General features: G+C 35.7%; 2 protein-coding genes across 3 annotated transcripts in view; one reads left to right on the top strand and one right to left on the bottom strand.

The window, feature by feature from the left end:
• The window catches only part of LOC138691605 (uncharacterized), a 158126-nt gene that overhangs the window by 24840 nt on the left and 107842 nt on the right, over nt 1-25444 (top strand). The gene's annotated exons all lie outside the window — the stretch shown is intronic.
• The window catches only part of LOC138691593 (glucose dehydrogenase [FAD, quinone]-like), a 48379-nt gene continuing 41482 nt past the window's right edge, over nt 18548-25444 (bottom strand). For both annotated transcript variants that reach the window (XM_069813722.1, XM_069813728.1), the window contains exons 2-3: nt 22982-24487; nt 18548-19318 (exon numbers count right to left, since the gene is read on the bottom strand). In XM_069813722.1, the coding sequence (XP_069669823.1) occupies nt 18954-19318; nt 22982-24482 (1866 nt within the window). In that variant the 5' untranslated portion in view covers nt 24483-24487 and the 3' untranslated portion in view covers nt 18548-18953. The remainder of the gene's footprint in view (nt 19319-22981; nt 24488-25444) is intronic.

The following is a 25444-nucleotide window of genomic DNA, read 5'->3' as shown; positions in this document are numbered from 1 at the left end:
GGACAAGATCGCAGTTGGGGATTTTCTCTGGGATCTCCCGTTTATCCATGTTAGTCATTAAGGGCCATATTCATAGACATTCTTAGCGCGGGCTTCCGGTGGATGATCAGCGAACTAACGTTTTTCGTATTCATAAACCAGTGTTAGCGATATGATATGATATGAATCCTGTACAAGTAATCAGTCGATAACCGGGGCTAGTTTAGCACGCTCGTAGCGCGGGCTAGCGAAATGTCTATGCATAGCATCCTTAGATAATTCCGGCCGATTTCGAGTCCATTATCATATTTATAGCATTTACCATATCACTGATCGATCCAGATCCAGGAACATTTGAGTTTGCTACATGAAATCTGAATGCATAACGAATTAACACAGTAGGATGGTGAGGATGAGAATGTACCGACCCGGGGTTTAGCGTAGTAGTTCCCTAGAGGTTCACCATTTCGATGGCTGACTGTTCTTAAGGTACGTTTTCCTCGGTGCGACTATTGCGGTGATCGTTCAACGATAATCGTTGAGCACTATTTCTTTGTATTTCCTATGGAGCTGTTTTCCTTCGTGCGACTGCCGCTAGAGTCGTTAACGACGATCGTACGTCTTGAATAGTGGTTCAGGAAAAGGTTGAATATAATCGTCAGTCGCTAACGTTTATTGTGAGAAAGACGTGCATCATGGCTCCTTCGTTTTCTGACGCGGATGATGAAATTCTTCTAGAGGAAATGGCGAATCATCCCTCACTGTGGCAGCTGTCACATGCGTCCTACAAGGATCAAAGGGTCAAGGACAATTTATGGGCTCAGTTTGTCAATAAAATTGGAAAATTAAGTTATTAATTAAGTTGTTTAAATTTTTGGTAGTCTCTCTTCATTATTGAGCTCAAGCAGACGGTGTTTTTTTTGGCTCTTTTCATCCCATACATATGGAGAAGTATTTCGTCGTCTTCCATCTCCTCAATCAAAGGCATTTAAATAATCTTTTACGTCTACTCATTAAACTCATTCTGTTAAACACAATCTTCCTCTAGAACGATGCGATTGCCGATGAAAACACGCGACTAGAGAAAATCAACAAATCGTAGACGCTCCGAGCAAAATGGTAACCAATGATTATCGTTCAACGTTTCATCGTTCAACAATAATCGTTGAACGATCATCGCAATAGTCGCACCGAGGAAAACGTATCTTTAGTCCAACTTTTTATAAGAAAGAAATTCGTGTTTCATTGTGTCCCTGTTCTTGTCTGCATATCGAACAAAATTGTAAATATTCCTCTCCATAAGGTTGTTATGAAGCTATTCCAATTTGTTTTATGAAGCTTTGAATGTCAGGAGCTTAAAATAGCTCTTCTGAAAAAAAAATAGTAAAATGGACTTGGAACAGTCTGGATCTGGGCCATCGATTTGTCTTCATGGTAATAATAACAGGAATTGAATAATCTAAAAAAATAAAAACACTTCACTAACATTTTTTCAGATAGGCCTATTTATTTATTTATTTATTCTAGTGTAGTTAAGGCCATCAGGCCTTCTCTTCCACAACACCAGGAATACAAATACAATAATAGAAATAAACAGAAAAAAATACACTATATACAAAGTAAAGCTACACAAGAAATAAAGAGAGAGAGAGAGAGAGAGAGAGAGAGAGAGAGAGAGAAAACGCTATAAACAAAGTAAAGCCACACAAAAATATACACTGGTTGCAGTCACACAAACTTTAAATGATTAATTAATTGTATCCTAACTAATTAACTAACATAAACAAGAAACTTGCAATTTTAATCTAGATTAAAAAAGAAAAAGAAAAAAAAAACAAATCAATACTTCTAGCAATACCAAAAAACATTAACTAAGACAAAATTTTCCGATTTAATTTTGAATTGTGATAAAATCCGGCAGTCCCTGACGTCATTAGGTAACGAATTCCAGAGGCGAGGTATTTCTACAGTATAGGAAGATGAGTATAAAGACGTTCTATGATGAGGGATAGAAAGAAGCGCTTGATGTCGGTTTCGAAGAGTTGTAAGAAATTGAAAACGTGATAACAGATAATTCGGAGTAGAAGTGTGCATGATTCTAAACAGAAGAGACAGTGAATGTATTGTTCTTCGTTCCTTCAGACGCACCCATGAAAGTAACTGGAGGGAAGGTGTTATATGGTCAAATTTACGAGTATTGCAGATGAATCGTATGCACACATTATGAACATGTTGTACGATCACACATCGCTACTTTTGCAGCGCAACTTTTGTACTGCAGCTGCAAAAGTTGCGTGTCGTGCTCACACGTAAGCCAAAAGTAGCGCGCTGCACGCTACTTTTCGTGCTGCGCAACCCGAGTGCTGCAAAAGTTGCAACTGGAGGTTGCGAGTCTGTTCACACACAAGGCGCTACTTTTGCAGCCGCAGTCATGCTGCAGGTTTCCATCTCCGTGTCGACTTCTCAATATACATTTTGTGGTTATGTTCGCATTATTAAGAAACTCATGCGAAAGCTTCCTTATCTATTATTTGCTTTTCTGTCGTATCTAGTATTCAGAAATTGGCATTATTTTTACTATAAAGCTTTTAAAAACGCCTATATACTTAAATGATAACCAACAGTATATTCACGTAATCAATGTTGGCAACCCTCCTGTTTGGAACTACGCTACGGAAAATTTAAAAAATGAATTATGTCGTCAGCAATTATGCTCGGACTGTGTTGTGTATTTACTAACTGTTACAAATAATTTATTTTCATCACATTTAACATTAAAATATATCCAAGCAATAAAAGTATCATTGGCACATTTGGGTGGTAACACTGGTTGCAACCGCAGCAAAAGTTTCAACAAAACCGATATCAAAAATGCTGCGGCTGCAACCCTGAGAACCCTGTTCACACGTCGCTACTTTTAAGCTGCGCGCAGCATGGAAAAGTAGCGGGCAGCAGGTTCGGCAGCCTCTACTTTTCGGGTTGCACCGTTGTTCACACGTCGCAATACGAGAGTTGCGCAGTTTTTTGTACTGCAGCGCTGCAAAAGTAGCGACGTGTGACCGTACCTTTACATTAGTTAGCAAGGAATCGCAATAATCAAAATGGGGCATTACAAGCGTCTGAATAAGATTCTTTTTTAGACTAAGTGGTAGAAATTCTTTCATGTGGAACAGGCCTATGTCAGGTGAATAAAAAGTGTGAACACTGCTTGTAGCTTTCCTATTTTCTGTTTTGTGAAGAAACTGTATAGAGTTAACCGTAAGTAATGTCATTAATTTCAGGGGTGTTTCTTTGAGATATTTGAAATAAAAACGTTAGATATAATTTTGCTCATTTTTGCTTCCTTTCCGAGGTAAAAATTGTTTCATATCAAACATTTCACAACGTATTTTGGGAAAGCCATTGATTTAAATTCGAATGTGCTCAGTCAATTTAAGAGAGCAGTCTATTATGATAATTAATGATTGAAAGAATTTTAGTCTTGTCCTTTAAATACGCAGAAATTTGATCCGAACAAATGCGGCGTTTTAAAAATGCCTTTTCACAACGAAAAGTTACATTCGTTTGGATCAAATTCCTGCACATATAAAGAAAAAAACTAAAATTATTTCAATCATTAATTGTCATAAAACACTTCTGTATTAAATTGACTGAGGATATTTGGATTTAAATCAATGGCTTTCCAACACACGCTGTTAAATGTTTCATATAAAACAATTTTTATATCGAAAATGAAGCAAAAACGAGCAAAATTGTATTAAACTTTTTTGTTTGAAGTCCACACCTGTGGAGTAACGATTAGCGCGTCTGGCCGCGAAACCAGGTGGCAAGGGTTCGAATCTCGGTCGGGCAAGTTACCTGGTTGAGGTTTTTTCTGGGGTTTTCCCTCAACCCAATACGAGAAAATGCTGGGTATCTATCGTTGCCGGACCCCGGACTCATTTCACCGGCATTATCATCATCTTCATTTCATTCAGACGCTAAATAACCTGAGATGTTGATACAACGTCGTAAAATAACCTACTGAAAAAAAATTGTTTGAAATATCTCAAAGAATAACAACCTCAAATTAATGGCATTACTTACGGTTCATCTTGTATACTGAAGCATTTCTCCTTGTTATGGGATCTTAAATTTTAGTCAGTTTTTACAATATAATAATTTATAAATAATAAAATAAAATGAAAAGATTTTGTGGGCTCTGAGACCTGAAGAATTAAAAAATGGAAAGATAAGTACATGATGCAATTAAAAGAAGCATGCCCTTTATAAACGAAGAAAATATTTTTTTTTAACAAGTTCAAAATATTCCTTTTTTCACCGCATATTATAAGTCTTGCATATATAGTTTCTTCACAGAATTAAACATAGGAAAGCTACATACAGTGTCCAGTAAATTTTACTCACAAGATATTTGTAGAAAACATGTTCCGAAGGCATATATTCGATTCCGTAAGCATACTATCCAGTATCAGATGCGAAAGGTAAGTCAGCAGTCTACCTGACGCCATGGATTAGTCGGTTAAGGAGTGCGTGCAGTCAATAACGATTAGGTTGCCTGTTGTTTTTATATGAGTGTTTTCTATTTCGAATTACGTTACCACTGCCACCGGGTGCTTGCCCACTTGCAGTGTAAATAAATATATACATTAAAATTAGCAGTACAACCTAACCTATTATAAGTTTTTCCTTCATTAGCGTTTTTAAAACAAAGCATAAAGTGTCTAATATAAATTTATTTATTTATTATTTTATTTATTTATTTATTTATTTATTTAACCTGGTAGAGATAAGGCCATCAGGCCTTCTCTTCCCCTCTACCAGGGGATTACAACTACAGTATTAAGAATACAATTACAATTATAATTACAATTAATATTGAATTTACAAATACAATAAAAATCAAAGTACTAAAAGATTAACAGACTAATAAAAGCTAGACAGTTCATTGTAAAAATTAAGAAGAGAGAAAAATTTTTTATTAATTAAGTAAAAATTAAACTTACTCTACGCAGTAAGAAAATGCTTAAAAAGTTTGCTTTTGAACGCTACTAAATTCCGACAGTCTCTGATGTCACTGGGTAGGTAGTATGAGGCTATTTTGCGTGCGTGTGAAGAGATTATGATATGATGACAGGTAACTGAAACGGGAGGCAAGGTAGGTAGTTGTAGAGGTGTGAATGAAAATTTCTAGGTTCGTTAAGCCGTAGTCAGCTTAGAGTTTGGAAGCGTGTGAAGAGATTATGATATGATGACAGGTAACTGAAACGGGAGGCAAGGTAGGTAGTTGTAGAGGTGTGAATGGAAATTTCTAGGTTCGTTAAGCCGTAGTCAGCTTAGAGTTTGGAAGCGTGTGAAGAGATTATGATATGATGACAGGTAACTGAAACGGGAGGCAAGGTAGGTAGTTGTAGAGGTGTGAATGAAAATTTCTAGGTTCGTTAAGCCGTAGTCAGCTTAGAGTTTGGAAGCGTGTGAAGAGATTATGATATGATGACAGGTAACTGAAACGGGAGGCAAGGTAGGTAGTTGTAGAGGTGTGAATGGAAATTTCTAGGTTCGTTAAGCCGTAGTCAGCTTAGAGTTTGGAAGCGTGTGAAGAGATTATGATATGATGACAGGTAACTGAAACGGGAGGCAAGGTAGGTAGTTGTAGAGGTGTGAATGAAAATTTCTAGGTTCGTTAAGCCGTAGTCAGCTTAGAGTTTGGAAGCGTGTGAAGAGATTATGATATGATGACAGGTAACTGAAACGGGAGGCAAGGTAGGTAGTTGTAGAGGTGTGAATGAAAATTTCTAGGTTCGTTAAGCCGTAGCCAGTTTAGAGTTTGGAAGGATGGGGTAATAGTGGTAATTTAGTGGCAATATAATACAGAGTTGCCTATTTTCAGTAAGAAAGACACAGATAACACAACTTCGAGATATAAAAGTTTCACACCTGACCTTGCGTTGAAATCTCCTGTAAAACGCTAGCACAATAAATGATTATCAGGAAATATTATAAAATGCAGGATTGCATAGAGCATGATATATAATATGGACTACAGTTTTTAATTCAATATCGTATATCCTTATTAAGGCGACCAAATTTTGGTCCGAAGAACTGAGGTTTAATCATTTCTGTCCGAATGTGAGTTTCTAAGGTATTTTCAGCTAGTTCCATCTAGTTGACATTTTTTTTTTTCAATTTATTGATCGATCAGCGCATTTAGCGCTATACAGATCACTTCTGAAAAATATAAATACAATACATGACACTGAATTGAGGGCAGCCTAGATTGGGTTCCTCACTGAACAAAAATAATTGTTAATAAGTAATTGTTTACATAGGTTGGTGTGATGATAAATTTTGATTATAATGTGAGGTCCACTGGAAGTGGGCTCTTGATTCTGGTGGGAAATGTGGACTTCTTTCCGAGAGAGTAATGGACGGCGCCTGGAACATTTTCTAGGTTTTCATAGAACTTCTTAGCTCGTGAATGAATAAACTGTTTGATTGTGTCAATACCAGTTTCTCTGTGTAGTTGGCTGTTACAGACAAACCAAGGAGAATTGAGTGAAATTCGTAGGACTTTATTTTGAAATGACTGGATGTGTTTAATTTCACTTATTGCAGCTCCTCCCCAGACAGGACAGGCATAAAGCAGTAGAGGTCGTAATAGAGATGTGTAAAGTAGCATGCAATTTTGTAGCTTCAGAGATGATTTCTTGTTGAGGAGCGGATATAATTTAGCGAGTCTTGAGTAGGCCAATTTAAGTTTGTTGTTGATGTGATGTTCCCATGACAGACGGCGATCTAAGTGCACTCCAAGATATTTTACAGCTTCATCCTTTGGTTTCCACGGTATCACGTTGGTTGAAAGATTTATGCATGGAGGATTAGCAGGACGACACAAAGTAAATATCATTGCTTCGCATTTATTGTAGTAGTTGACATTGGAGCATAATGTCTGTAGAAGTTTCTTCTTTCTTGCCTGATAACCTACATCCTTACATTATACCGGGTGTCAGAAAACCATTTGTGTCAAAATAATACAGATTATAAGAGAAGTCTATACTAAGTTTTGAAATAGGAAACCAATGGTCGGAAATGCCTACGGCAGGCGCCACGAGATCTTGATCGGGAAATACATTTGAGAAATAGTTTTGTAAGCTGCTTTGGTTTTCATAACAAACAACTGCCTACCGCATAAAGTTTTACAAAACAGTAACACAATCGCCGCAGGTAACGTGGACCTTCAAACGGTGTGGCAGGCGATAAGGTCTTGTTAGGTGATTCTGTTCAATTCCACCAACACGTTGATGAGAATCGTTGCTGGTGAAACAGACCTCATCTGTGAACCGTACACACTGTAGGAACTACGTAAAGTTTAATTTTTGGTCCTACAGAATATATTTGTTATGGTAACAATGGCTATCATCATCATCATCATCATCATCATGAGTCACATGGTTTAAGCCTTGTTTGGCTCGTTCCGGTCTCATGAAGTACATAAATTTTAAAATTGTTGAAGCCATCTTTTCCTGGCTCTACCTATGTTTCGTTTACCAGTTGGTCTGTAGTCGAATATTAATTTAGGAATACGGTCTTGAGTCATTCTTTCAACGTGTTGCTTCCATTTATTCCTATATTCTGTGAGTTTTTCAATTAAATTGAATATTATTCAGTTCTAGTCTGATGTCTTCATTGCGTTTCTTGTCTAAGAGAGTATAACCTGCTACACTCCTCAAAAATCTCATTTCTATCATCTCGATTCTTTTTTCTTCGGATTTAGTAAGAGTCCAGAATTCAGAGCCGTACAGCTATATAGGGACTGCCATAACTTTATAAAATTTTAAAATGGAATTTTATCAATATTTCTGTTTAATCCTGTAGGATTATTTGATCCTGTTCAATCTGTTTTTTGATAACATTGTTGCTATTATAATAATAATAATAATCGTTGATAATATAATAATTATGATAATAGAGTATCTTTTTATACTTTCTCATATGATCAAAATAAATATTAATACTCTCTTGTTTCTTTGCTAGTTTATTTTAAAGTTCTTTTTATTACCCTACAGAAATAATTAAATTTGTTTATTTTATTTGTAAAATATTCTTTTTTTGCATATGAGATATTGCAGCCCAGATAATTAAAAGTATTAAAACAATGACTATCTATTAGAGGAGAAAAATTCGCTCCGGCGCCGGGGATCTAACCCGGGTCCTTGGTTCTACGTACTAAATGCTCTAACCACTGAGATACGCCGAAGTTCAATCCACAACACCGGATCGAATCCCAGTCCTCTAGTGTTTTTCCCTTTGTGGGCTGACTCCGAGTTTGACATATATATTAAGTCGTTATGCAAGGAGCCACTCAATTGAGTGACTTGGTGGCCAGGATTCCACAGTAATATGCACTGTTGGGCGAAGAATCTACCTAGAAATTAATTTTTGGTCCTACAGAATATATCCGTTATGGTAACAAAGGGAAAAAACACTAGAGGAGGGGGATTTGATCCGGTGCTGTGGATTGAACTTCGGCGTAGCTCAGTAGTTAGAGCACTTGGTACGTAGAGCTAAGGACCGGGTTCGATCCCCGGCGCCGGAATGAATTTTTCTCCTCATAAACTGTAAAAGTTCGGTACAGCAGCACAGCGCTGAATAACCATTGTCAGAACTGAATTCTGGGTGCGAAATCATTTCGCCCCATTATTTGCACCCGTAATAGCTAATTGCTGATTCTCCAGTACTCGCCACAGTATCCTTCGAAGCATGAATTTCATGAGTAAATTGATTCGTCTGAAAGGTCCATGTTACCTGCGGCGATTGTGTTATTGTTTTGCAAGCTAGCTCCACCAAACGTCGACGCGGTAGGCAGATATTTGTTATGAAATCCAAAGAATCTTACAGAAACGTTTCTCAAATATATTTCTCATTGTGAAATCTGAAGTAGACATTTTTCTATCTCAAAATATTCTATTTAGTCTCCTTTTATTTTTTTACTAGCCGTACCCGTGCGTTCCGCTGCACCCGTTAGAAATAAATATAAAGTAATTACATAATTAAAATAGGACATTTGATCCAGGTAACATTCGTGTTTGATAGAAGGATAAATCGTTCATTATGTTACTTAATTTAAATTGTGTTAATAAAATTAAAATGCGATCACTTTGATCCAGAGACCACTCATTTGGTCATAAAAATTATTTTAGGAAATACAGGAAACGAATGTACAGAATAGCCTATCACGTTTTCTGTGCATAAGAAGCTATTTTAATCTTACATGTCCTCGATTCACTCAGAAGTTACTGTAATAACATTATAGCATTATGTCCATCTAGAGAAACTACACTTTCCAATGGTGAATTAATAAATAATTAATTATACAAATCGGTTAATCCGATATTACTTCATACAAACACAGAAACATTCTCTGTAGGCTATGTGTCATAGCTTTCGATTGTTGTTGTCCTAGGCCTCTTATAGACGAAGTCATTTGTTTTTTATTTCATTACACCGCCTTAGATGGCGTTATTATTGTAATTTTGAAACTCATTTATCTCATTAAATATCAGTCCTATCAAAATTTTGCATAGAATAAAACTTATCGGAAATTATTTTTAAAGAAACTTTAGTTATGTAATATTTTTCATGAAAATTAATAATAAGGGAGATATTTCGATTTATTTAATTCAAGCCCCCTTGTAACCCCCCTTTTAAATAAGATATTTTGAATGCCATATAGCCTAAAATCTAAGTTACAACGAACTTAATTTATATTCCAATTTTCATATAAATCGGTTCAGCCATTATCACGTGAAAAGGTAACAAACATACAAACATCCAGACAGAACTTAATTTATATTCCAATTTTCATATAAATCGGTTCAGCCATTATCACGTGAAAAGGTAACAAACATACAAACATCCAGACAGACAGACAGACATACAAACAAAAATTTCAAAAAAGCGATTTTCTGTTTCAGGACGGTTAATTATATATGTTAGGACCAATTATTTTTGGAAAATCGAAAATTACCAGAAAAATTTCGGCTACAGATTTATTATTAGTATAGATTTTGACCCAAGAGGTTTCTGAAAAACTTATTTATCAAAAGTCTTTTCTAAGTCAGTGAGACATTAGGAATGACACTACATCACTTTAATGGCTTCCTTTATGTGTCGTACAATAAATACTGTATCTCAAGTAGACGTCATATTTATGCGATATCCGTGTTGTCCTTCACTTTTCCCTGAAGTCTATATAGCCTACCTACATAAAGCTGAACAACAATGTGTGCTAAGGTCGGTAGCGGCGATTGTGGTGAGCTGTACTGCAAATAACTACGAGGAATGTAGCCTGCAAGATAATTAAACTAACAACAATTTTACTTTCAGATAAATACGTGCATCCCATGCTGTCACTTTCTCTGAATGAAATGTTTGACCCACTTTTTTTAAAGCCAAGTAGCAAGAGAAATTGATTAGAATGTAAACACCTATTGTCAAGGTCTGTATCAGGATTCACTCATGTCTATATTAATTCATGTTGTTTAAAGTTCGGGGATCCACTCCCGTCTAGAACAATGATTTTCTTTACCATTACCCAGATCGTCCCCATGCAGTTATCAGGAGAATCGTTTCTGAGCACCCATGGTCTTTCTGCTTATTAAGCTGCCATATTTCATATATTTGCTTTTGCGTATTTTATTTTTTTTCTCTCTCTTGCGTATCCCAACATATGCAAGTAACTTTGGAACACATTTGCAATTTATCGCTTCTTATTAATCCCAGTGGCTTAAAAGAGGAGCTAAATAAAAAAATTACAATTATAGTTATCGTTCCCTTTCTGAATATCCTCTGTATTTTCAAAATTATCGTTAAATAAAGAATTACAATTATAATTATCATTTTTCGCCTATGAATAGCCTCTGGGTACTTCAAAAGAGACTTCATATAAAAAATTTCGATTATAAATATTATAATTTCGTCTATGAATATTCATTGTAGTGTACTTTAAAAATTATCGTTAAATAAAGAATTACAATTATAATTATCATTTTTCGCCTATGAATAGCCTCTGGGTACTTCAAAAGAGACTTCATATAAAAAATTTCGATTATAAATATTATAATTTCGTCTATGAATATTCTTTGTAGTGTACTTTAAAAATCATCGTTAAATAAAGAATTACAATTATAATTATCATTTTTCGCCTATGAATAGCCTCTGGGTACTTCAAAAGAGACTTCATATAAAAAATTTCGATTATAAATATTATAATTTCGTCTATGAATATTCTTTGTAGTGTACTTTAAAAATTATCGTTAAATAAAGAATTATAATTATAATTATCATTTTTCGTCTATGAATAGCCTCTGTACTTCGAAAGAAACTTCATATAAAGAATTCTAATTATAAATATCGTATTTCATCTATGAATGAATATCCTTTGTAGTGTAGTTTAAAAATTATCATTCAATAAAGGATTACAATTATAATTATCATTTTTCGCTTATGAATAGCCTCTGTATTTGAAAAGAGACTTACTTACTTACTTACTGGCTTTTAAGGAACCCGGAGGTTCATTGCCACCCTCATATAAGCCCGCCATTGGTTCCTATCCTGAGCAAGATTAATCCAGTCTCTACCATCATATGCCACCTCCCTCAAATCCATTTTAATATTATCTTCCCATCTTCCCATCGGCTTCCCCAAAGGTCTTTTTCCCTCCGGCCTCCCAACTAACCCTCTATATGCATTTCTGGATTCGCCCATACATGCTACATGTCCTGCCCATCTCAAACGTCTGGATTTTATGTTCCTAATTATGTCAGTTGAAAAGAATACAATGCGTGCAGCTCTCCGTTGTGTAACTTTCTCCATTCTCCTGTAACTTCATCCCGCTTAGCCCCAAAAAATTTTCCTAAGAACCTTATTCTCAAACATCCTTAATCTCTGTTCCTCTCTCAAAGTGAGAGTCCAAGTTTCACAACCATACAGAACAACCGGTAATATAACTGTTTTGTAAATTCTAACTTTCAGATTTTTTGACAGCAGACTAGATGACAAAAGCTTCTCAACCGAATAATAACACGCATTTCCCATATTTACAGACGTGGACAAATTATTAGCAAAATTTAAGATTTTTATTATATATTTTTACAAAATATGATTCTTCAATTTAGACTACAGTTGACATTTTTGTATATTTCCAAATTATTAGCAAAATTGAAGATTTGTATTGTATATTTTTCAAAATTTAACTCCTCAATTTGGACTGCAGTTGATATTTTTGCATATTTACAAATTATTAGCAAAACTGAAGGTTTTTGTTGTATATTTTTACAAAATTCGATTCTTCAATTTGTACTACAGTTGACATTTTGGATATTTCGAAATTATTAGCAAAACTGAAGATTTTTGTTTTATATTTTTACAAAATTTGACTCTTCAATGCAGTTGACAATTTTGCTAATTTACAAATTATTAGCAAAATTGAAGACTTTTATTATATATTTTTACAAAACTTGACTCTTCAATTTAAACTACAGTTGACATTTTTGCATATTTCTGTCTACTGTAATGATGGAAATATCCAAAATTGTCAAATGTAGTCTAAATTGAAAAGTCAAATTTTGTAACCAGAATTATCATAAAAATCGTCCATTTTGTTAATAATTTGTCCACGTCTGTATTCTGCGTTTAATTTCCTTCCGAGTGTCATTTATATTTGTGACTGTTGCTCCAAGATATTGAATTTTTCCACCTCTTCGAAAGATAGATCTCCAATTTTTATAGTTCCATTTCGTACAATATTCTGGTCACGAGACATAATCATATACTCAGTCTTTTCGGGATTTACTTCCAACCCTATCGCTTTACTTGCTTCAACTAGAATTTCCGCGTTTTCCCTAATCGTTTGTGGATTTTCTCCTAGCATATTCACGTCATCCGCATAGACAAGAAGCTGATGTAACCCATTCAACTCCAAACCCTGTCTATTATCCTGAACGTTCCTAATGGCATATTCTAGAGTGAAGTTAAAAAGTAAAGGTGATAGAGACTTCATATATAAAATTCTAATTATAAATATCATCATTTCGTCTATGAATATCCTTTGTAGTGTAGTTTAAAAATTATCGTTAAATAAAGAATTACAATTATAATGATCATTTTTCGTCTATGAATAGCCTCTGTACTTCGAAAGAAACTTCATATAAAAAATTCCAATTATACATATTATAATTTCGTCTATTAATATCCTTTGTAATGTAGTTTAAAATTATCGTTAAATAAAGAATTACAATTATAATTATCATTTTTCGCTTATGAATAGCCTCTGTATTTGAAAAGAGACGTCATATAAAGTATTCCAATTATAAATATCATTTTTCGTCTATGAATGAATATCCTTTGTAGTGTAGCTTAAAAATTATCGTTAAATAAAGAATTACAATTATTATCATTTTTCGTTTATGACTAGCCTCTGTATTTGAAAAGAGACTTCATATAAAGAATTCCAATTACAAATTTTATAATTTCGTCTATTAATAGCCTTTGTAGTGTAGTTTAAAAATTATCGTTAAATAGAGAATTACAATTATAATTATAGTTTTCCGCCTATGAGTAGCCAAAATAGGACCAAAAAATAATAATCTCCACGTAGACTCTTCCAGCAACGGTGCATATTACTGTACAGATTACTGTGCATATTACTGTGGAATCCCGGCCACCAAGTCACTCAACTGAGTGCGTTCCTTGTATAATGGCAGTTGATTTAATATAAAAATGTCAACATACATGCCTAACTTGGAGTCAGGCCACAAAGGGAAAAACACTGGAGGAGAGGGTTCGATTCGATGCTGTGGCTTGGACGTCGGCGTAGCTCAATGGTGAGAGCGCTTGGTACGTAGAACCAAGGATCCCGGTTCGATCCCCGGCGTCGAAGCGAATTTTTCTCCTCTAATATTAATATTAAATCTCACTAGAGGTTTTGATTTATCTAGAGAAAATCAAAACTCGAGTGGGATTTTAATTGACTATTACACGATTAGAAGAAAGTATATAAAAATGAGAAGAAATAAAGTACTCTAATACAATAAAATATTAATTGACTTACTGAAATTCTATTTCACTAATGTTAGCTTCACCAAAACGTTTGAACGGAGCCGCCATTCTCAGTTGACTATCTATGCGGGAAACAAATGACGATCGCAAAGCATATTTTATAATATCGTAAAGAATTTGAAGTTTGAAATGTTGGCAAACAAAGAAAGAAATGCTAGGGAAGTGATAAAACAAAAAAAGCTAGGAAAGTGATAAAATTGTAGCGATAAAAAGCCGTGATTGATTGAAACACGTCCTTTCGTACCGATTTATTGATCAAAAGTAGTATGACGTAGTAAAAGTATAATAGTCATTTTATGCTCGACCATGCCGAAATGTAGTAATTATACACCTGGTAGCAGTCCTTTAATGCATGTCATTAAAGTACACCTCATTAAAGTACAGGTGTTCAGCCAATGACAAGTCAGCTTACAGGTGTTCAGCCAATTACAAGTCAGCTTTGTACCGTTATAAAACCGCAAGTATCGATTATTCTCGGATATGCAATAGAAAGAGAATTAGCGAAAAGTCACGGAGGCTGGAAATCCAATACTGTCGCAGAAGGTCATGTTCTGTTACTATAATAATTAGAATTAATTGTAAATAATATTCAAATAAATTCAATTTGTCATCTCGTTTTTCAATTCTAAATCAATTTTCAGGTTATACCAGAGTCAAGATGAATGAAATTCGGCCTCGGAAAAAATCAGTACTTTCGCGTCTGTGCACATCTCATAATTCAGGTCAGTTCGCACATAACCATAATTTTGAATACTTTGAAGTTAGAAATATGGTCGAGCATAAAAAGTCGTATGAAACTTGCCTATAATGGTAATTAAGACGCTCGTATGAAAATTATGAAACTCGCTTGCGCTCGTTTCATAAACAATCATACTTGCGTCTTAATTACTACCATTATAGGCTCGTTGCATAATGTACTATTAAAGCGTTGTTTTCTTCACATACTTGAAAATTCGTATAGATGTTTCAACATTTTTATATCCTTTTTAAAATTGTTTTACGTCCGTATGGTGAAGAATTTGAACGTTTTGAAATATTTAATTTATAGATTGCCTAAATCTTACCAACTTTTGTGAAAGGTTTCAAGACGCTCTGACGTAGTATGGTTTCCAAAATATGTATTTTTAAATTCTATAAATATTATAACTTAAACTTATTTTTATATTAACTATTCAATAAAATATTAATGTGACTTAATATGTTAATGTAATTTCTACATTCATGAACTGTAGCAGAAATTTAGTGTTTATCGGTAGACATCATGCATGAAGTTTGTAAATTTCGATAAATAACCCCACTTAGACGGATATCTATTACTGGAGACACTTTCACCGTCTGAATCATCCACATGCTTAACACATGAAGAGCGCTGTTGGCTTGTTAGAATGCACTTTCTTCTGAGTAAGTCAACAGTTGAAAGTGTTCACGCGTATGTCATGAATAATTTACTCGTCGCTATGGTGATTTCAGCAGCTCCAACCGTTAACAACCAAATACCTCGGAAGATAATGTATTAACTAATGTGAATATGTGTTGCAAAACGCTTTTGTACCAAACTCAATAAACTGTTGTAACTTAAGTACTGCATACTGGATATTTAAGACCTGCACGCGTGGTCAAGGACATCATTCATTGGATTAGCCATGCGAAATGAGATCTTCTTAGAATCTTTACGAGGAAAGAAATTTTATCGAGAGACCGGTGTCCACCAGGCATCGTTAGGAATATGGGTATCGTAATCCAGTTTTCCAGCCATCTAGTTCCTATCGATCTAGTGTACAGCATCTTAAGCTTATAGCTCGTTTGGGAATGTTATCATCCATTCCTTCCACGTGCTCTTTCTATGGCTGATATCACACTATCAAAGTTCTTTGACAAAGAATATGATAAAATATTTTATCAAAGGTCTGTAATGAAAGGTAGAATTTTGCGTATATAACAGAATATTAAATACTGCGTGTTCAGTTCAAAGTGTGTCATGGCTCGCTGTATGACGTCATGTGGCTATCCGATGAGCCTAGACAATTCAATCTTCCTACACTTCCGCAGAGACGTATTACCTATGTGCCAGAGAAGTTGCCTATCAAGTACGGCGTTCATTCTGAAGAGTACTTACTGCCACGCACGGTAACTCCAGTAGTGGCAGGAATGTGAACTGTTTGGAAACACGTACTGGGGTGAGTTTTTTTCTTACTGTCGGGTTATGGGGAGAGGGTTAAGACGATTACTTACGTACAGTATTTGTTGACATTAACTTCGACGGTAAACATGGACACGGAGCATTTGATTTGTATTGTGGAACGTTGCCGTAAGCAACCGATGGTAACAAATACCCAGCGTACGACTTGCCCGCGCAAAACACAGTTCGAAAGAGGTTATGGTAGCACACAGACCGTACAGACCGTCATGTTGCTACGACGTTCAAGTTATACGCTACACGTTCTCCAGTTCAGATTGAACGCCTTGATTAATAGGCAACTTCTCTGACATAAAAGCTGAAACTCGCTTCAAATCGCTGACCCACAACAGTGACGTCATGACACACTTTGAAATGAACACCCAGTATTTTATCAAAGATAACCTAAAATTACTCTGATTTGAGTTTCTCTTTCCATTGATACTATTTTCATGCACCTCAGATTCATAGAACGTAAATTACCTGTGTTCGAAACCGGAAAGGTCTTTTGTAGGAGCCCTGTATATTATTATACAATTGTTCAATCTTATACATTTAGAATTCATTAAAGGATTAGGTACAGCTTACAGCAGTAAAATTTTGGAAATATTCAACTTTTTTTTCCCCTCCATTACTGTATCTTGTACAATAATGAAAATTAGTATGTGTGAAACACTGTCCTCTATATGAAAAAAAAAAAATATTTTACGATTTAAAAAAAATATTTACATTTTTTAAACATTCAGTTCACTGTGCAATGATGAAGCGTTTCCCACATAACTCAAAAACTATCCAACATTCTGTGATGAAATTTCTTTTGTGTATTAATGCATATCATATCTACTATATGATGCAAGACCACTTCTCTACCTTAGAGAGATTGTGTGATAAAAATAAATGAATTATACAAAATGGTCAGATATCAGTATTTTCTTCTAACACACAAAAAAAAAAATTATTTATTAAGAAATGTAGTTAAAAGAGCATGATATTGTAAACATGAGTTTCAGCAATAAAATAAAAGAGAGAGAACATGAAAAAGTTAACAAGTTTATGAGTTATGAAGGAAACGCTTCATCACTGCACAGTGAACTTCACATTTTGAATTAAAAAATATATATTATATAAATATTTTTTTTTTAAATCGTAGACATATTTTTTTCATATAGCAGAAGGACAGTGTTTTGCACATACCAATTTTCGTTATTGTACAAGATACAATAATGCAAGAAAAAATGTTGAATATTTCCAAAAATTTTACTGCTGTAAGCTGTACCTAACCCCTTAAAAGTAGGTTTAGGAGGGTAATCAATAGGTTTTTAAGTAGATTTTGATTATACGTTTTTTCGTAAAGCATTTACAGGATATAAGGAAATTTTTTAAGTTCCGTCCTACGCAATATGCATATTGGATGGTGGACTGAAAAACGTAAAATATTGGTGGGTGAAATACGACGAAGAATGACAGATCTATAAATTGTTTTACGTAATCTGCTGCATAGGTAAGAAATATAAGAATACCATTTCAGATGCTCACTAATGACGATACCCAGATATTTCACAACCACAGCTTCTTTCAAAGGAAGACGTTTATAATTAAAAACAGATGAAGTACGATTATATGTTACTAAACTTAAATTATTATGGTGATTCAAAGATTGTTGACCAATAGATGTTTTTTATACCTAACGAAAAAAAAATTAAAACCGAAATCAAGACTTAAAATAAATAATTTTTCCATTTAAGGGGATAAAATAGACATGGTGAAAAACCGATAAATTAAAATATCCTTATAATCTTTGATATGTATGTAAAAAATATATTCAGCAAATGTGATACAATTTTTAAAACTCTGGTGCACACGGTTTTTAAAATACATTAGACTTAGAATGCAATTTACAATATCTTCAATTTTTGTCTTTATTCCACACAAAACGTTATATATCTTAGGAACTATGAATGCTACATACATACACATATTCTTTAGGCTGTTAGGAAACTTTTCTCTGTAATAGAAATGTATCATTTTGTTGTATGTGATAAATATGCCTCCACATTTCTATAAAAGTATCTCTAAAATTCATTCTTAAAATGCCATTGTTTTTCTTAAAATGTTGATAGCAAATATCAACATCGTGCTGCAGATATTTTAGAGGGCGTGCGTTTAGGCGTAATATTTCGTAGACTTTTTAATTCATCTTCAAAAATTGCTGAGATATATTCATGTTAGTGAATTACTGTGTTAGGATATTTCTTTAAAAATTTGAGCTCAAAATTCTTTTTTTTAACTAACCTCGAATTGAAGGGTTCAGAACCATAGTGGGCTAAGCGCCATTTACTAAAACCGTAGAAAACAAGGGTTAAAATGAAGTTATTACCATAATTCAATGGAAACATATAGCAAGTAATATAAAGTATACGTAGTAAAACTAAATGATGTGTCAATCTCATTAAACTATGGTTTTCACTTAACTTTAATCCTTGCTTCCTCCATTTTTAATAAATGGCGCTTGGCCCACTATGGCTCTGAACCCTTCAATTTAAGTTGTTGCAGTAAATTACATTTCTATGGGTACATACAAAAAAAATAAAAACTGTGCAAATTTCAAACACTTATCTTTTACAGAATCATAATATTTTCTCTTCCTTAATATAATGAGAAGAAATAAGAAATGACCTGGTCACTCATCGATCAGCCATTCAGTCCTGATCATGTCTGCCGCCTTCTCGCCTATCATGATACATGCCGCGTTCGTGTTACCGGTAATAATTTTCGGCATGATGGACGCGTCTGCAACTCTCAGCCCTCTGATGCCGTGAACTTTCAAATGAGGGTCCACAACTGCGTCGGGGTCTGAAGCAGGTCCCATCTTGCAGGTGCCGACGGGATGGTACACCGTCGTCCCTATTTCCCTCACTGCACACTCCCAGTATTGCCTCGACTTCCATTCCAGATCCTTACAGGCTTCGATGTCAAGTTTCCTCTGCTCTGATTCCAAGGCTCGCATCGTTGAAGTATTCATCAAGTCCAAAGTGAACTGAATGCCTGCAAGCATTGTGAAAACAACGCCTGAACTATCTTCGGATAATGATAGTACCGATTTAAGGGGAGAGGATGGAATTTTTTTAAACTTTTTTCCTGTTTGGTGTACAATATTAATTTTTTGTATGTAGAGAGCTCATAGCTGTGGTAACTCAACCAAATAAAAATATTTTGAAATAAAAAATTATTTGGGGGCTCAATACTGAGGGATATGCTACTGGAGCTAAATGATAGCTGTGAGCAGTATGAGATGAAGATAAATGCCAACAAGACGAAAATCATGGTTCGTGAATGAAAAATAAAGGTAAATGTATGAATTCGAAATGAGACAATAGAACAAGTGGATAACTTCATATAGTTGGGTTGTAACATGAATAGTAACATGAACTGATGCCAAGAAGTCAAAAGGAGGATAAATTTAAAAGCCATGAGGGCCGATAAGCTGATACAGTAACAATAAGAGTTTTGCAGTGTAGGCTTTCACGGCCGGAGTCTATAGATGTAGATTCATTTTCCGGGCTGAGAGGCCGTGGTCTATTAGTTGGTTTTATACCAGACGTTTCGTCTGCAACTGCGGCAGACATCTTCAGTGGAGTGGTATCCGAGGTCGCAAGACTCTTCTCGGCGTACCTGAGGCAACTGATCCTGTGTCTGGTTGTGCGGGCCCGCACAACCAATCTATATAACAAATATTATTAGTTTACAATATTTGTCACATTTATTTAGTTTTTAAAGTTTTCGGCTTAATTAAGCCATCTTCAGAAAAGTTTAAGCCTATATACATGAAACAGTTGTCTTCCTACCTTCAATGTCTACAGGGATGTCTCCACATTACTTATGATATTGATTCACCCTATTTCAGTCAGATCTGGACATCACTACAGATGAACCAACCTGTTTCAATTGCAACTGCATCGCACATGTTTTAATTTAATTTTAGTATTTAATAACTTTTAATAACTTTGATTATGGCTCACACAGCCCTGTTTTAATACAGTAATGTTTTAATTCATTGTATGTTCACCTACTTCTACAGAGATTTATTTTAAGTTAATTGGTTTATTTATTTGTATCGCATACACATGTACTACTTTCATGTATATAGGCATACACTTTTCTGAAGATGGCTTAATTAAGCCGAAAACGTTAAAAACTAAATAAATGTGACAAATATTGTAAACTAATAATATTTGTTATATAGATAAGCACAGACGGATCCTGACAAAACTTCTATTGTTAAAAGGAGGATAGCAATAGCAAAGGAAGGTTTTGATAGAAAAAGGAGTTTCTTCTGCAGATCTGTGGAAAAAGAAGTAAGGAAGAGAGCAGTGAAGTGCTTCGTATTGAGTGTGGATTGTTTGTGGGGCAGAAAAATGGGATTACGATGAAGTGAAGAGAAGCGAATAGAAACATTTGAAATGTGGATTTGGAGAAGAATGGAACGTGTGAAATGGACAGACAGAATAAGAAATGAAGCTGCTCTAGAAAGAGTTTGTGAAGAAAGAATAATGCTTGGGAAAGTTACACTGGAAGAAAAGATGAAAGGGAGAAAAGTTCGGAGCATAAGAAGATATCAGATGATCGACAACATTAATTAAGATGTGTGGACTTACGCGGAGGCGAAGAGGAAGGCGGGGAGGGAAAAATTGGAGAATGCTATCTTTGCTATGAAAGGTCTGACCTTGGGAAGAAAGCTATGAATGGAAAAGTGTATTTTCCCTTGTATTGATATTTTGAAGACTCGAAATTTCTCTCCAGGTGAGAGACTTTTGGGCTTTTGCATCGAGTCATGAGTATATAAATTCAACGATTGAGAGTTACGTATCCCTGCCTAAGGTTTTTCCGTGGTTTTCCTAAGGCGCTAAGACAAATGTCGGGATGAGCCCTAAAAGAAATGGGCCACGGACCTGCACTCATATCCCCATGAATCTCCCTAATTACTCTAAATTAATTAACAATTACATCTCTCCCCCCCTCTTCGTAATTGAGCCATCATATAGCCAAATGGCTGGTCTCTAAATTGAGACGATTCAACAAGGCTCATGACAACAATCACCTCCTACATAATAGCCAAATTGGCTAGTCTCTTATATATGAGACAACTCATCCTGCCTAAGGTATTCCGTGCTTTTCCTAAGGCGTAAGACAAATGTCGGGATGAGCCCTATAAGAAATGGGCCACGGACCTATATGCCCTTCCCCATATATATTCCCCTTTAATATAAACGACGTATCCCCTAGTTCAGAACCTATAAATTGTCTATTAAATGTATGAGGTCACTCAACTAGTCGCAATTTGAAAGGACAGGGACCTCTCAAATTGCAGAATTAGATTTCACGGCGCTTCTTCCGACGGCCTTCACATGCTTTGTCATCGAACAACAGATGACAGCGTCTCGCCATCCTAACGGCAAACACCAGCCATCTCCTCCTCGCCCCGTTCCATGATCACTTGATCAAATCTCAGTCCCCCTCGCGTGTGTGGTACCTAAGAGGTTACGTCCAATTTCGGCTTCCCCTTCAAAATTTTCCAGAGCTCTTTCAGTGGAGCAGCGTAACCCGGAGTGAGACTAGTGGCCAACAGGCTTGGAGCTCACATATTTAGTTTTTTTATATATTTTTTTATTTTATTGGGTTATTTTACGACGCTGTATCAACATCTAGGTTATTTAGCGTCTGAATGATATGAAGATAATAATGCCGGTGAAATGAGTCCGGGGTCCAGCACCGAAAGTTACCCAGCATTTGCTCGTATTGGGTTGAAGGAAAACCCCGGAAAAAACCTCAACCAGGTAACTTGCCCCGACCGGGATTCGAACCCGGGCCACCTGGTTTCGCAGCCAGACGCGCTGACCGTTACTCCACAGGTGTGGACCATATTTAGTTTTGTACAGCCCCCAACCCCTTGCAAGGACGCGTTTTGCGTACCTTTTAAATTTGTCCTCCCAATTCTCTTTCGATTTTCGATTTTTCGAGTTACGTATCGATTCCTTCATCTGGAAGACTGGGAAACAAACGATAACCTCTCTGTTGAATCCGTTACCAAGAACTGTTTTCCACAGTTTAGATTCTTCTTTCTTTTCCAGCCTTCCTGATAATGGAGTCGATGCGTTAAGTGCAGTAAGGTACATTCGCATCCCATCGCACCTCCTCATACTCATCCTCTTTCAAAATAGCCCTGCCAAGACTCTGGAATTCGTTACCTGCTAGCATCAGGGACTGTCGAAATAAAACTGAATTCAAACGCAAACTTACTAGGCACTTGGTCAGTAATTGAGACTCGTTCAGACATGGTTTCTTGTAAATAGTTCTCTTAATCTATCACAAAATATCTCAATATATGGTAATTTCATTACTATAGATTTTTGTTATTGTAGGTTTAAGTTGTAATTCAGTAAATACAAAAATATTCTTTGTTCTTAACTTCTATGATAAAATGTCTAGCTTTCATTAATCAGGTAATCTTGTCGTATTTTAATTTTTATTGTAATTGTAATTGTAAATTTAATGTTAATTGTAATTTTATTGTTCATATTATAGTTGTAATCCCCTGGTAGAGGGGCAGAGAAGGCCTGACAGGTTAAATAAATAAATAAATAAGTAAATAAATAAATAAATAAATACATAAATAAATAAATACTTCGTTGTACTATGCATTACAAATACCTGCAATAATAGTGTCCATATCGTCAGGATGACTCAAGTATCCTGGGTTGATTACGGGTGCATCTTCTGGATATATAGATTTGAGTAAGATCCTGCCTCTACTCTTGGGTTGAGAAACAGTTGGGATTATCAGCGAAACGTGTGATTTTTGCGCAAAACTCTGGAGCGATTTTGTAACTTTTTCTGGGTAACCAAGCAAGTCTGCTATTTTTTGAGCACCTCGTGAATGTTTAGCGGGAATTCCCAAACAATGGAATTGAATATCCGGAGATGTGTTCTCTGTAGATTTTCCAAGATAGGATTTAGAGTTGATGAACCCACTGAAAGTGGCACAGCCAATCCCAGATAATTCCCCAGTTCTTCTGGTGATGTATTCATAGGCAGAATCTGGAAATGACAGATTCGTGAATTTGCGTATTGAGCTCTTAATTTTGAACAGAGAACCTGGGAACATGAAATGATCTTGAAGGTTTTCCCCAACATTCAAACTTTGTATCACTGGCTTGATTCCGAGTTCTCCTAGATGCTCCTCTTTCCCTATTCCTGATAGCATCAGTAACTGAGGTGAGCCGATAGCTCCGGCGGACAGGATGACTTCTTTCTTCACTTTGATTGTTCGTATGCCCTTATTGTGTAAAAATTGTACTCCTTTGACTGATTTGTTGTCAGGATCAATGATTATTCTGCTCACTTGAGCATGCTTTGCAATATGAAGGTTTTCCCTGCCTGTGGCAGTACTCAGAAAAGCCTTTGCTGAGCTGCATCGTGTTCCGTTTTTCAGTGTCCCATAAACAGGGAAAAATCCTAATTTTTCCTCACCATTTATGTCTTTTAGTATCGGATATCCCATTTCTTCAGCTGCTTTAAAGAGGTTGCTGGTAACATCAATTTCTGGAAATTTCTCTACTGTTAGAAGACCTCCTTTCCCATGATGGATATCATCAAAAATTTCTTCAGATCTCATATCTTCTGATTTCTTGAAGTAAGGAAGAACGTCATCAAATCCCCACCCTGTGTTCCCGGCTTTAGCCCAATTATCGTAGTCTTCTCGTGTTCCTCTGACGTACATCATTGCGTTGATAATGCTGGAGCCTCCGAGAACTTTCCCACGCGGCCATTTGCATACGCCACCTCTGAGCCCCCTGCATGCACCTTCTTGGTGTTCGGTTCTGTATTTCCAGTCAATTTCGGAGTCGACTAATTGAAGGAAGGCGTACGGGACTTCGGATAAGATTGGTGGGTCACCGCCTGCTTCGAGCAGCAACACCTTCCATTGTTGAACCTCACTCAGTCTGCTAGCCACTACGGATCCCGCAGATCCGGCACCGATTACGATGAAGTCGTACTCGTCTAGAAGGCGGTGGGAAGCGTCTTCCGGATATTCAGTACTAGCCAGCTGACGGTGTGAAGTCATGATGGTGGAGAGGAGGCTTGTCAGAAGCAAGGAAGTTGGCCCCGCCGCACAGGACTGGAAATCGCCTTCCGCACATGCTTGCTCCATTATACCTGCAACGTGGAGGAAATATTTCCTCTGTATCAATGCTGACTCAGTACAAAAAACTAACATTAAATTCTGAAGGTTTTATTAATTTTCAATGTAGAATGAGAAATGTATGGATTATTTTGCCCTGGACCGTGCGCTGTATTTTTAAATTGGGGAGATCTTTTGAAATCCGAAAAGCATACAGTAATTTGTTCATTATGGGGGCAGATACACCATTGGCCTGTGAAAATTGAGTGAAATTCATTTTCTTTATGTATGTATGTATGTATGTATGTATGTATGTATGTATGTATGTATGTATGTATGTACGTATGTAGGCCTATGTATGTATGTATGCATGCACGTATGTATGTATGTATGTATGTATGTATGTATGTATGTATGTACGTATGTAGGCCTATGTATGTATGTATGCATGCACGTATCTATGTATGTATGTATGTATGTATGTATGTACGTATGTACGTATGTATGTATGTACGTATGTAGGCCTATGTATGTATGTATGCACGTATGTATGTATGTATGTATGTATGTATGTATGTACGTACGTATGTATGTATGTAGGCCTATGTATGTATGTACGTATGTATGTATGTAGGCCTATGTATGTACGTATGTATGTATATAGGCCTATGCATGTATGTACGTATGTATGTATGTATGTATGTAGGCCTATGTATGTATGTATGTGTGTATATATGTATTTTTTTATTGAACAACATGCTCCATTATAGAGTAATACTACATGTTTAGATTTTCCCTTTTCTACGATTACATTTGGATTTGTATTGGTGAATACTCCCGATTTAGTCTATTTTGCCTATTTACATTGATCATACCTAAGCAAGATACAGAATTAATACACACACATATATATATGGCTTAACCTAAATAAAAAGAAAAGAAAGTATATATATACATGATTGGAATATATTGCAATTGTGAGTTTTTTAAAC

Source organism: Periplaneta americana, chromosome 2 (genome assembly GCF_040183065.1).
Source record: "Periplaneta americana isolate PAMFEO1 chromosome 2, P.americana_PAMFEO1_priV1, whole genome shotgun sequence".
NCBI lineage: Eukaryota > Metazoa > Arthropoda > Insecta > Blattodea > Blattidae > Periplaneta > Periplaneta americana.
This window is presented reverse-complemented; position numbering and strand designations above follow the sequence as displayed.